The 14,214-nt window shown below is 46.6% G+C and overlaps 1 protein-coding gene across 1 annotated transcript in view; it reads right to left on the bottom strand.

The window, feature by feature from the left end:
- Positions 1 to 1,050: 1,050 nt before the first annotated feature.
- ror2 (receptor tyrosine kinase-like orphan receptor 2) overlaps positions 1,051 to 14,214 on the bottom strand; it is a 62,221-nt gene continuing 49,057 nt past the window's right edge. The window contains exons 5-9 of the mRNA XM_061699229.1: positions 13,939 to 14,060; positions 13,503 to 13,817; positions 13,157 to 13,411; positions 11,757 to 11,962; positions 1,051 to 4,719 (exon numbers count right to left, since the gene is read on the bottom strand). Coding sequence (XP_061555213.1) covers positions 3,265 to 4,719; positions 11,757 to 11,962; positions 13,157 to 13,411; positions 13,503 to 13,817; positions 13,939 to 14,060 — 2,353 coding nt within the window. The 3' untranslated portion in view covers positions 1,051 to 3,264. The remainder of the gene's footprint in view (positions 4,720 to 11,756; positions 11,963 to 13,156; positions 13,412 to 13,502; positions 13,818 to 13,938; positions 14,061 to 14,214) is intronic.

The raw sequence follows: 14,214 nt of genomic DNA, 5'->3' as shown, positions 1-14,214 counted from the left end.
GTCTGCGTGGACCAGCTCACTCCAGTTTTCACACAGATTTTCAATAGATCTTTGGAACTGGGTGAAGCCCTACACCATCACCACCATCACACCATCACCATCATCCTAGTCCCCAGGACACCTGCAATTTCAGGACTGAATGACCGCATTCCTGTCACCCTTACATCTGTGATCATGAAGTCCTTTGAACGCCTCTCGTGCTGGACCACCTAAAGAGCATCACAAGACCCCTGTGCAACAGCAGTTTGCCTACCAAGCAAACAGGTCTGTGGATGACGCAGTCATCATGGGGCTGCACTTCATCCTGGAACACCTCGATGGCGCAGGGACCTGTGCGAGAATCCTTTTGGTGAACTTCAGCTCCGTGCTCAACACCATCATCCCCAAACTGCTCTCCTCAAAGCTTCTCCACCTCAGTGTCTCGCCTGCCGTCTGCTAGTGGATTTACAGCTTCCGGATGGGAAGGACACAGCAGGTGCGGCTTGGGGACACCACCCGATCCAGACACATCATCAGCATGTACTTCCTAAGGCTTCTATGGAAGCAAGGCCTGCCACAGGAGCTGTTGAGGCAGTTCTACACAGCAGTCATTGAATCAGTCCTGTCCTTCATCCATCACAGTCTGGTTTGGTGCTGCCACAAAGAAGGACAAAATCAGAACGCAACGGACAGTCGAGACTGCCTAAAATATTATCGGTACCCACCTACCCGCTCTTGAGGACTTGCACGCTGCCATAACCAAGACAAGGGCGTGCAAAATCCTCTTGGACCCTCCACATCCTGGTCACTACCTATTCCAGCTCCTTCCCTCAGGTAGGCGCTAACGAACAAGGCAAACTAAAACCATCAGGCACTCCAACAGCGTCTTCCCTCTTTCCATCAACCTCTGAGACAGTCGACTTACAATTTCATTGTAGCATGGTGCTATAATTTGGAACATCTCTGTTGGGACTAATTCTAAAAGACTGTTGGGACTAATTCTTTAGTGTGAAATATAACTGTGGTCAGATTCTCCGCTATGATAAAGTTGGATAAACAAGCTACTTATTTAAGAAGAATTTATTGAACATTCCATAGTTGAATGTACACAATGGTCAAGTGAAAAACAGCTTATAAAAATCATGCATCTGGTAGGGAGGACATTTAATCAACACCAGGTTTAGCAACGTTCAAGAAAGAGAAAATATAAACCAAAATAATGTTCAAACTGAAGAATATAAATTACAAATCTGTGCAATGTGGTGTGAAAAACTACAGCGGGAGAAATCAGTATTAAACACGTCACAATTTTTCTCACTAAATATTTCCAAAGGTGCTGTTGACCTGAAGATTTTACCAGATGTTGGGAACAACCCAAGTAATCCATACATACAAAGAAATTAGAACAAATAAGCTCAGAAATTAAGTTATGTGTAATCATGTGAATTTGACACAGGGAAAAAGTATTGAACACGCAAACTGGTATTTATTTAATTGTACAAAAGCCTTTGTTTACCATGACGGCTTCAAAGACGCCTCCTGTACGGAGAAACTAGTCACATGCATTGCTCTCGTGTGATTTTGGCCCCACACAAGCAGTCTTCAAGTCTTGCCGGTTCTGTGGGCTTCTTTTTTTTTTGTTTTTTTGTTTTTTGGCAGCAGATTTTTTGTCAATAATGTCTTGGTACATTTTCTCATTCAACCTTCCTTCAATAATGTGAAGTTTACCAGTACCATTTGATGAAAAGCAACCCCACACCATCATGGTCTCACCTCCGAACTCCAGTTGGAATTGGTGTTTTTAAGGTGATGTGCAGTGCCATTTCTCCTCCAAACGTGGTGCATTATGGCATCCAAGGAGTTCAATTTTGCTCTCATCAGACGAGACTATATTCTTCCAGTATTTTACATTACTCACGGTTTTCCTTGTGACAACAGTACCTGCTAATTGCAGGTCTTTTTGACGCGCTCCAAAGGTGGTGCTTGGCTCTTGGACAACTCTTCTGATTATTCTTTGCACTCCTGTGTCAGAAATCCTGCGAGGAGCGCCTGATCGAGGCAAATTTATGATGGTATGATTGGCTTTCCACTTACGTATTATGGCCCCAACCGTGCCCACTGGAACCTTCAGAAGCTTCGATATGCGCTTGTAACCAATGCCATCGTTATGTTTTGCGATGATCTTGAGGCAGCTCTTTGCTCTTACCCATCATGAGATGTGTCTGGACTCACACCTTGGCAATGAAACCTTTTTGTAGGCCATCAATTAGGACTGAACCAGCTGATATTCATTTGCACTCGCAAGGCGCTGGACTGCTGTTTGATTATTGATAGATTTTAGGTGTTGTCTTGGCTTTCCATGACTTTTTTGCACTTCCCTATTTTCATGTGTTCAATACTTTTCCCCTGGGTCATTTCACATTATTACACACAAATTAATTGCTGATCTTATTTGTTCTACTTTCGTTATATGTATGGATTACTTGGGTTGGTTCCAATATCTGGTGAAAATTTCATGTCAATAGCACCTTTGGAAATATATTAAAAATGGTGACATGTTAAATACTCATTTCAGCCGCTGTATGTTTCAATGATCAGCCACGTTAACAATAAGCCATAAGTAGGCAAAAAACAACAACAAAACAACGATTCCACTCGCCTGATTATCATTATTGTAAACTGTAAAATATATCACTGAGTTAAAAGACAGTTTCTCTCCTCTCTCCTTTTACACATTTCTATTAATCATACATTCTTTTTTTCTATGGCTGTGGCCGATGAACAGTACATGCGCCACTGCTAGATAATGACATCCATCATAACATCAAATCATCATCATCAGGAGACACAAAGGAATGCAGAAGCAAACTGCGTTCTCTAGTCTTGTAAAAGAGAGACCCGGCATCCGAGTCGGGAGGATGATTTGTTTCGGAAATGAACCCTGTCTGAACATTCGCCAAATAACTACCCTTGCTCGCAGAAGCCAATGTTTGTTCACCAAAGCCATGGTGACTTATTAAGTAAAACCTTCACAGACAAAGTACTACAGGGTAAATAATTGTGCATGTTGCACAGCAACATTGGAAAAGCATCTGAATGGGAACACAAGCACGGTAGCATACGCAGGTTTAAAAAGTGAGATGGGGGGAGCACAAACGTGAGTCACACTTGATCCAATGAGAAAGTCTTTTGAAACATTCAGTCACTGTCACTGCAAATTTGCTCCTTTCACTTCATTGCTGCTCATTGAAAGGCAAACACAGAATATTTCACACAGACGCTCATCTATGTGTCTGACAATTCAATCACCAGCTCATCAGTCTGTTGCTCATTATCACCCAGTAATTCCGTTTCAGGCACTGACAAGTGCTCATTTTGCTCTAGCTCGATCTGGGATGCCCTGTCAACCAAGTCCTCATGGTTAGTCTTGGAGTCCTCATTGAGTAAGGCTGCTTGCTCTGCCATAGAATTGTTGGAAGGAGCCGTGGTGACGTAGCCTGTTGATGTGGAGCCACTGCCACTGTGGTGAGAATTAGCTTTTGCAGCCATCTGTGCTGGGTGTTGGACCTGCTGGTGTGGCATAGGCATTGGCATTTGCATGGGGTAAAAATTCTGCATGTATTGGTAGGCTGGCATAGGGTGATAGCCATTGACGGGAATGTAGAGCTGTGGGGGGACCATTGGCCGATGCATTTGACTCTTCATTGGCATGAACTGGGGTTGGTGGAAGGGTGGGGTCTTTTTTGGGCTAGTGTAGCGTGATGCATTCACCGTGTTCATGCTGATATTGCTAACAGGGCTGGTGCTGAGAGAACTTGTCTGGGTCGTGTTGCTGGTGCCTGACGTTTGAGCAGAGTTATTATAATTGGAAAGATTTTCCCAGGAGCGCAGACGTGTGTGGATGTCCTTGAAGCGTGGCCGTCTTGCTTGGAATTCATTCCAACACTCCAGCATAAGGGTATATATCCAAACTGGGCAGTCATCAGGACACTGCAATACCCGGTGGCTGCGCACCATCTCGATCACGTCATGGTGGGAGTAGCCACAATAAGGCTGTAGACCATAACTGAAGGTCTCCCAAAGCAAAACGCCGTAAGACCAGATGTCAGAGTCTGTGGAGAACTTCCCATACATTAGAGCCTCAGGGGACATCCATCTAATAGGGAAAGGGCTTGTTCCCATCAAATTGTAGTAATCAGCTGAGTAGACATCTCTGAAGAGGCCAAAATCCATGATCTTGATGCTTAGCTTGTCAAAAACCAGAATGTTCCGAGCTGCAAGATCTTTATGGACAACCTGGTGGCTAGAAAGGTACTCCATTCCGGCAGCAATCTGGGTAATGATATGAAGGAAATCAGCCTGTTCCAATGTGGATTTCACTGTCCTGTCGTCATCTGAGCTGCCAACATCCGAGTTGGGAGAGCGCATCACAAGGTACTCGTGCAAATCACCAATGCTTGAATAAGTGAATATAATGCTTTGTGGCTGCTCTTTGGTTATGGCGCCCAGAAGACAAACGATATTTTGATGCTGAAGGTGAGAGCGGAGCATGGCTTCATGGCGAAATTCCTCACTGAGAGCGGGATCAACCTTGTCCTTCAGTGTCTTGATGGCCACCACATGGGTCTGCTCGCCAGGTGCAGTGCCATAAAGGTGCCCTTTGTAAACCTTGCCGAACCGATCCTCACCAAGCTCCTCCATAAATCTTACAGCTGATATATTAATCTCCCTCAATTTTGCCTGTAACCACAAAACAAAAACAAACAGTCTTCAAAAAATATGCCCAACAATAAAATAATCAATCAGTGGGTATCTATACAATTGCGAAAACCCACGTTTCCCCTGTATTATTGCAATTTACAGTAACTCATCAATTGCTTGTACTTTATAATATCAATAATGTGGTGTTGTTGATGTAACAGACCACGAAAAGGTCTCGTTTGGATTTGAAGATCAATTTTTTTGCAACTAGGAAATTTGTTGAAATAAGTCATGGCAAACAAACACAACTGGTGGGGGGGTTTTAAGAACCTCAACATATAAATTATGCATTAATGTCAGTCCGTTGGGAAATACAGTACAGTGGAACCGTCTAGCTTTTATACTGCTTAAGGCTTCTTTATACTGGGGCGGGCGGCGACCGGGCTGACGTCACTGCGGCTGTCCCGCACACAGTTTGCCTTTATACTCGAGCGCAACCCACGCGCGCTGTTTTGAAAACGTACTGCAGTTCTCCTCCAAGTCGGGGCTGTCGCTACAGCTGGTATTGGCTAGGACACCACAGGGTGGAGTTTCCTCTGTATTTTCTGGCCATTTCCGGTAGCAGTTTTGACTTTCCGTTCCGTAACAAGGAACAAAGCTAGGACAATGGCGACCGTGGAACAGCGCCTGCTAGAACAAATGGACCAAGATGACCAGATGGTACGTTTATAAAAAAAAAAAAAAAAATCATTCAAGGCGGCGGCGGCGTTGGTGGTATGTGGAACCAAGGGGAAAGCTGAGTACGTCATCGCAGCATGTGACTAAAACGGACCAATCACGAGAGATGATCTCCGCGGCATTCGGCCCAATGTGTCGGTCACGTGATCCAATGCGGGTGCTGTTGGCCGCGCGAGCGGGGGAGCACAACGAGGCCTTTATAGTTAAACTGTTTCAAGGTTGTACACATTTTTATTTGCTCAAAATGCTCAAGAAAAACACAGCTTTGTGTTTGAACCACCGCCTTTCTTTGGCTTCTTTTCAACATATACGGTACACTCATCTCAAACAGAAGAAGAAAAGAAACATTTTGTGACAAAGCCCTGACATTTCTAAACCAAAAATGTTTTATTTTTATTTATTTATAACTAAAACTAATGCAGAAAGGGGCATGAGCCACCATATGTGAAGCAATGCAAGACAAAAAACTCCTCACGCCACACACGGCCACTGCACTGATCATCCGGGGACTGGCCTACATGGCCTACAAAATCAGGCATGGCGTAAAACAATTGGCTCCAAATGGTCCCGTTATACCTGCCGACCGACTTGGACACTCTCATCGCTCTCGCCGTAAAGATCGACTAGCTAGCGTCACCACGGATGAACCCATGCAACTGGGCAGGTTCCGTCTCTCCCCTGAGGAACGTCAAAGCCGGCTGAGGGAAGGGCGGCTCTTCTACTGCGTGCAGTTGGGTCATTCCGTGAGAAACTGTCACATCAAAGTTGCCGGTGCCGGGAGCAAGGGCACGGGAGAGGTGAGTCTGAATTTCATTAAGGAAGACCCTGCCCGGGTTCTTCCTAAAGTGACACTATGCTCTCCTGATCAAGAAATTCATACACTTGTATTAATTGACTCTGGTTCTGACGCAAACTTACTCAACTCCCTCCTCGTTAGACGTATGCACCTTAGAACACGTCAACTTGGCCAACATTCTTGTATATGCTGTATATCAGAAGCGAACACTGATATCGCTGTTAGCTAATGCTAATCTGTGCTAACATTGCAGCTCTGCTCACCTTTCGGCTTTTACATGGTCTCTATGTATTATGTAAATGGCCTTATTGTGACGCTACAATAAATGCCTGAAATGTTGTGCGCCGAAGGGGATTTGGGCAATTTCTCATTCCGTATTCAAGTCTTGCGATGATACTGTCTATCGCGGTAGACGCCATGGTAGAGGGTGAGGCCATGGAGACGGAGTTCTCGATGGCTTCGAGGAAATTCTGGTCCACCATCCGGGGTCGCAGTAGGGGGAAGCAGTGCACCATCAACATTGTGTATAGTGAGGATGGGGCACTACGAACGTTGTGAGTCGGTGGGGAGAATACTTTGAAAACCTCCTCAATTCCACCAACATGCCTTCCCATGAGGAAGCAGAGTCTGGGGTCTCTGAGGCGGGCTCTGCTATCTCTGGGTTTGAGGTCACTGAGGTAGTGAAAAAGCTCCTCGGTGGCAAGGCCCTGGGGGTGGATGAGATTCGCCTGCAGTTCCTCTGCAACATCGCATGGACATTGGGGGATAGTGCCGTTGCATCGGGGATAGTGCCGTTGCACTGGCAAACTGGGGTGGTGGTCCCCCTTTTTTAGAAGGCGGAGCAGTGGGTATGTTCCAGCTACAGGGGGATTACACTCCTCAGCATGCCTGGTAAGGTCTATTCAGGGATGCTGGAAAGGAGGGTCCGTCGGGAAGTTGAATCTCAGATTCAGGAGGAGCAGTGTTGTTTTCGTCCTGGCCGTGGAACAGTGGACCAGCTCTACACCCTCGGCAGGTTCCTCGAGGGTGCATGGGCGTTTGCCCAACCAGTCTACATGTGTTTTGTGGACTTGGCGAAGGTGTTTGACCATGTCCCTCGGGGAGTCCTGTGGGGGGTGCTTCAGGAGTATGGAGTACTGAACCCATTTTTTGGTCCATGTACGACCAGTTCCAATTCATACACTTGTATTAATTGACTCTGGTTCTGACGCAAACTTACTCAACTCCCTCCTCGTTAGACGTATGCACCTTAGAACCTCTCACATAAAACGCCACCGCAACACCTACGCTGCAGATGGCAGTTTTATGGGCAGATCACTCACCGCACCCAAACACTCACATTGACATTTCCTGATTCTCACTCGGAACGCATTAGTTTTCATGTTTTTCACGCCATGAATCATGACCTTATTTTAGGGAACCCATGGTTGAAATTACACAACCCCATTGACTGGTCCTCTGGTCAGGTTATGTCATGGGGCAGCAATTGCGCCCAGAACTGTTTCAAGCCTCCATGTGATGTTCAGGGCTATGTTTCAAATGACAATTCACAGACCCAATCTGGGGATCCTGACTTATCTCAAGTGCCCACCTGTTACAGTCCAAGGCAAAATCCCTTCCACCCCACAGACCTTATGACTGTGCCGAGTTGCTGCCTAGAACCACACCCCCACGAGGGAGGTTAGTATGTGGATGAATCACTGGCAGCCGAGATCATTCGCCCACCTTCATCCCCTGTGGGAGCCGGATTTTTCTTTGTGGACAAAAAGGACAAGACTCTGCGACCCTGTATCGATTACTGGGGTCTCAACGACATAACTGTGAAAAACAGGTACCCTCTTCCTCTCATCTCCACCCCCTTTGAGTTCCTGGAGGGAGCCAAGGTTTTCACCAAACTAGACTTAAGAAATGCACATCATCTAGTCAGGACAAGGGAGGGGGATGAATGGAAAACAGCATTCAACACACCAACGGGACATTACGAGTATTTGGTGAAGCCTTTTGGACTAACCAGCTGTGTTCCAGAACTTTGTCAATGATGTCCTGCGTGACATGTTGATTGTGTATGTTTTTGTATATTTGGACGATATTTTGATATTCTCCCCCGGATGAGGAGACTCACATCATTCATGTCCACTCTGTGTTGCAGCAGTTACTTCAGAATTAACTTTATGTCAAGGCTGAGAAATGTGAGTTCCAAAAGGCGCCCGTTTCTTTTCTGGGGTTCGTGCTGGCTCCAGGTGAAATCAAAATGGACCCTTGCAAAGTTGATGCTGTGACTAATTGGCCCACTCCCACGTCATGCAAAGACGTACAAAGGTTCTTAGGGTTCGCTAATTTCTAGAGAAAGTTCATTAGAAATTTCAGTTGTATAGCCTCACCTTCGCATGATCATCTGGGTTTCACCCTGAAACCAACGGCCAAACTGAGAGGCTGAATCAGGACCTGGAGACTGGGGTCCGAAGTATCGCTTCACAGGAGCCACGATCCTGGTCTCAGAAACTGGTTTGGGTCGAATTCTCTCACAATTCCCTCCCCTTTGCACCCACTGGTCTATCGTCTTTTCACGTTGTGCATGGTTACCAACCATCTCTATTTCCTGCCATAGGCCCAGAGTCCACAGTTCCAGCGGCATTGACCATGGTGATACGCTGCAGGAGCACCTGGGAGCGAGCCCGCCAGATGCTGCTGCGCCAGGGACGGTCCTACAAAACTGCTGCTGACAGTCGGAGGACACCGGCCCCGAACTACAAAGTTTGGCTCTCCACCAAACATATTCCATTCCGGGTGGAGTCCAGGAAGCTCGCTCCCAGGTTCGTTGGGCCCTTCCCCATCACAAAGATCATCAACACTGTCACCGTGAAACTTAGGCTCCCAAGGTCGATGCGGTTCCACCCTACTTTTCACGTCGTCAGCCTGCTCAAGCCCGTCTGGGAGTCGCCTCTGGTCCCGCCTTCCAGGCCCCCCTCCTCCCTCCCCGTTCGTGGGTGGGGGCCCTGTCTTCACTGTGAGGCGGCTGTTGTCGTCTCGTGGGAGGGGGTTTCAATATCTGGTGGACTGGGAGGGCTACGGGCCTGAGGAACGTTCATGGGTGCCGTCTGCGTTTATCGTGGATGACTCTCCGGGGCCGGCCATTGAGGGGGGCGGTACTGTCATGGGTGTGTGTTCCGGTTGTTGTCTTCCCCCTGTCTCATACACACCTGCATCTTCACCACCTGTTCCTCGTTCACCCTAATTACACCTTGCATTTAACCTTGTGTCTCATTATTTCTAGTCGCCAGTTCGTTGTACCTTGTCGTCGCGTTCCAGCAGTTCTTGTTTCCACGGCACAGACTCACAGTAAGACTAGACCCTGTTCCGATTATCGACCTCGCCTTTTTGCCTCACGTTTTTGGATACTGTTGCCTTTTTTGGATTGCCTGCCTGTGTACCGACCTCTGCCCGTATATTAAACCTCTCTTTTTTTAAACTATCCATTTGTTTTGGAGTTGTGCATTTTTGGGTCCTATCCTCTGTTCCGTTCATGACAATGATCTCCAACTCTCACTAAAGTGCTTCGCAGCCGAGTGTGAAGCGGCACGGATGAAAATCAGCACCTCCAAATCTGAGACCATGGTCCTCAGTCGGAAAAGGGTGGAGTGCTCTCTCCAGGTCGGGGATGAGATCCTGCCCCAAGTGCAGGAGTTCAAGTATCTTGGGGTCTTGTTCACGAGTGAGGGAAGAATGGAATGGGAGATCGCCAGGCGAATTGGTGCAGCGTCTGCAGTGATGCGGACTTTGTATCGGTCCGTTGTGGTGAAGAAGGAGCTAAGCCGAAAGGCGAAGGTCTCAATTTACCAGTCACTCTACGTTCCTACCCTCACCTATGATCACGAGCTGTGGGTCGTGACCGAAAGAACACGATCCTGGGTACAAGCTGCTGAAATGAGTTTTCTCCGCAGGGTGTCTGGGGTTTCCCTTAGAGTTAGGGTGAGAAGCTCGGTCATCAGGGAGGGGCTCAGAGTAGAACCGCTGCTCCTCTGCATTGAGGAGGAGCCAGATGAGGTGCCTGGGACATCTGATTCGGATGCCTCTCGGACGCCTCCCTGGTCAGGTGTTCCGGGCACATCCCACTGGGATGAGACCCCGGGGACGACCCAGGACACGCTGGACAGACTATGTCTCCTGGCTGGCCTGAGAACGCTTCGGGATCATCCTGGAAATGCTGGATGAAGTGGCTGGGGAGAGGGAAGTCTGGGCTTCCCTGCTAAAGCTACTGCACCTGCGACCCGACCTCGGACAAGCGGAAGAAAATGGATAGATGGATGGATGGATGGATCATGGTATCCGTGATAGGCCGTGGGGCTGCTCAGTCTCGGAGGCTGAAAGGCACACTATGGTTTCGGCCTGTGGTTGACCACGGATGTCATTATGCTCCCTGCCGACCCGTCACTTTCTAGCGTTATAAACAGGTATGCCAGGTATGAAGATAAATTAAAGGTCCCATATTTTGGCTATTTAGACCTCCATAGAGTGACTGTCTAACATAGACTTAGTATAAAAGTGTCAATTTCATTTAAATAATCACCTTGGTTTTGTCATAGAAGAATCCAGAAAGGGCCCCTTTGACAGCTACATCTGTATAACCCAGTTTTGTATCCGCTTTCTCCATATTTGGCGAAGACCGCCCTCTTTCCTCTGATTGGTTGGCTCCGTATAGAAGACCCACTTGTGAGAGGACACCTGTTTGACAGCGCCGGCACGGGAGATCTTCGCTCGTGACGCAGATAAGCTCGAGATATTCGAATGACCTGATTTACGGCCTTTTCAACAGAAAAAAAAACGTCTGGAACTGAGGAATGAGTGGACGATTTTAATCCATATTTCACATGTTGACTGTGGCACCATAGAGCCAATATTTCATTGCAAATACTAGAAAAAGTTGGTTTGGTAAAATATGGCTCCTTTAAACACATGGCCTAGCTTTAGAAGAGCTATAGGCCGCAAGTCAAAAAGGCTAAGTGACTTTCTAGCAAACCCACTGTTATTTCATCATCAGAAATTGTGTTCTCACCTATTTCTATTTTGCACAATATTTCCAGAACCAAACGGTGATCAAAATACGGCCAACATCACACGTCGTTCTGTGGCTGGAACGGATTAATTGCATTTCCATTCATTTGAATGGGAAACATGAGCTCGGTTTGCAAATGTTTCAGTCTGAGAATGGGCTCATGGAACAAATTAAATCTGTAACCCAAGGTTCCACTGTACTCGGTTTCTCACCCGTACCGTGACTGCCGTGGCAATTTTTTGGGGGGGACAGTTTAGGCTACATTTACACTATGTTCCTGGTGGCCGGGATTGGCAAACGTGATTGCCATGGACGTTTGGCGAGATTTTTAAACTGGCAACCGAAACTGGGGTTGTCATGACTGCTGGGCACAGAGTGTAGACATAGCCTTACAAACCTTTAACAAATCAGCAAGCCTAAACAGACATTGTTGGACCTTTGAGTTTCTGCTGTATTCAAATGTATTCCCCTGTACAATGGATGTCCCACCTGGTGTTTGTGCTGGTTCAGGAGAGACATCTCCATGTCTTGGTTGGGTGCGCTGCTGAGCTGGCAGCGAGGAGGCGTGTCGGTCGGTGCTTTTTGCTTATTTCGACACACGCAAACCAAAAAGAAGAGGCAAGCAATGACCAAAGGGATGGCAATTGCGGGGATTAGAATGAACAGAATCTCCTTTCTGAGGTTCTCTGGAGGCTCTGTGAATAGAAAGATACTTGCAAGTTATGCGGTCTTTGGAGCTGAACCTCTTAACCACCATGTACAAATATTACATGAACATTGGTATTTAGCAAGTTTCATATGACGTAAGTAATACATCATGTGCATAAGTAAGAAAAAAAAACAGCAGCCCATGCAGTCTACAGTCCTGGTCGGAAGGTTTTGACAGTTATTTAAAAATGATGTGTCGCGAACTTTACTCTTTCAGTTTGTTTATAGTTTGAAAGAATGGCTCTCTTTAGTACTGTTTTTCAGTAACAAAAATAAATAAATAACTAAAAACAGCAAAGAAACGGTACGCACATATATTTTCTGTCACTTCAAATGCTAAGTTCATGAATTCTATCAGCTACAAATGCCTCTTTGCCGTGCTATATTTATTCCTTACTATGAATTTTAACAACTTATTAGTGCTTGTTCATTCTCGCCTCTTCATTTGTGTTTCTTCTATGCATGTTTTGAGTGTCACGTTCCGTAATTGAACTTTGTAATGAATTAAAAATAGCCAACATTATTATTCAGTTATATATTGTAAGATTCGGTGTTTCGCGAGGTTAACGATGATACCAACCTGTTGAAAATAGGATAAAGATGAGGGAGCTTAGACCTCCTGGGATTCACAGAGGTTCATCAAACGTGCTGGAGCCTAGCCCCACTATCTTTGGGCGAGAGGCGGGGTACACCCTGAACTGGTCGCCAGCCAATCGCAGGGCACATAGAAACAAACAACCATTCGCTTATTGCTTAATTATTGCTGCCATATTCATTGCTGTATGACGTGATGACTGTAGGATGACACGATCATTCAGCGTCACGTATTCTAAACTGTGAATTAAGTTCATGAGCAAGATAATAGTGTTCTAAGCATCAGCATTATACAGTGGTGCAGGGTGGGTTTCCAGTTTTGCTTTGTTTTGTTTTTTACCCATAAGGGCCACAGTGCTTAAAGCTTTTAACCTGGACACCGATTACGACTGTTCTAATAATTAGGACTTTGGCGCCATCTGAGGGTGCAGTAGATGTAAAGGGTCCATTCCCAGTTCAAAAAACCCCAAAAAACAAAAAGATTATTATCGTTTGTTGACGCCGAACAGACATCTTTGCTTCCTCTGGTTTCGAAATCTGTTCAAATTGTAATTCTTTCGATTAAATGCTGACAGCATGGTACTTACTGCAGGGTTGAATATCACACAGGTCCACCCTGACCCGAGGGTCCAAGGTGAAGCACCAGGGAGCCTGCATCTGGCCTCCTGGGTTCCGACAGTAGTTGTGGCCCCCCCTTAGTTCAGGGTAGTCTTGAGACAGATGGTGACTATGAGGGTACTGAGTGCTCCATGGCTGGCAGTAGTGACCGGATTTAGTGATGCTGACAGTCCCCCTGTAGTCAGCCCCGCTTCCATTGTAGCAGTTCTGGTCTGTGGGGGAATCTAAAACATATTGTTATTCATTATGGGTATGGCACCATCTGGTTACCGCGTCTATCTCCTTGTCTGCCCGCTTTCCCGGTTGTCTGCTTACATGGTCCTAGTTTTTCTGGAGGCACTCCTATCCTCATACATGAAGCAGCATCGTGTGTTCCTGGACGGGGTAGGAGGTGACAGCTGGGAAGTTCGAGTTGCATGAGGATCATGGGATTGGATCGGGCAATGGTGTACTCAGCATGGCACAGGTCATTCTCCAGGGCCTCGCACTCGTCTCGACAGAGCTGACGACGCCGAGGACCCCGGGCGCTCTCGTCACACAGAGGGAAGACGTAGTAGCAGAAGGAGGGGATGGCAAATTTGGAGCACTGATCTGACAGATGAGTGGAGGTACCAATCATTGTGAAGGCGGCTTTAACAGAAAGAACCAGAGATATGGTTACACTGTTGATCTGTCCGATTGATTACCAAAATAGAACAATGACGTGTCTGTCGGACTGCTTATAGTTAATAAAGAAAAGTGATTTTCCTACCGGTGATGCGATTTTCACTCTCTCCCTGCATCTGTAGAGACTCCACGTAAATGCTCTGGTTGCCAATGAAGCGAGCGCAGGCAATGCCACGGTACGGTTGGCAAAACCCTTTTTCATGAGACCTTCAAAGAAAACAGGAAAACACTTTGAGCACAAAAGGTTATCGATTTATCAGACCACTGGAAGAAGAAGGTGAACAAAAAAATACATTTCAGTGTAAATACTTCAACTTATACTACATATATCTGCGCCTCTGACCACCACCAAACCACGGTA

The sequence above is a fragment of the Phycodurus eques genome, chromosome 15 (assembly GCF_024500275.1).
Source record: "Phycodurus eques isolate BA_2022a chromosome 15, UOR_Pequ_1.1, whole genome shotgun sequence".
Lineage (NCBI taxonomy): Eukaryota > Metazoa > Chordata > Actinopteri > Syngnathiformes > Syngnathidae > Phycodurus > Phycodurus eques.
The sequence above is the reverse complement of the archived record's forward strand: the minus strand, read 5'-3'. Positions and strand labels throughout refer to the sequence as shown.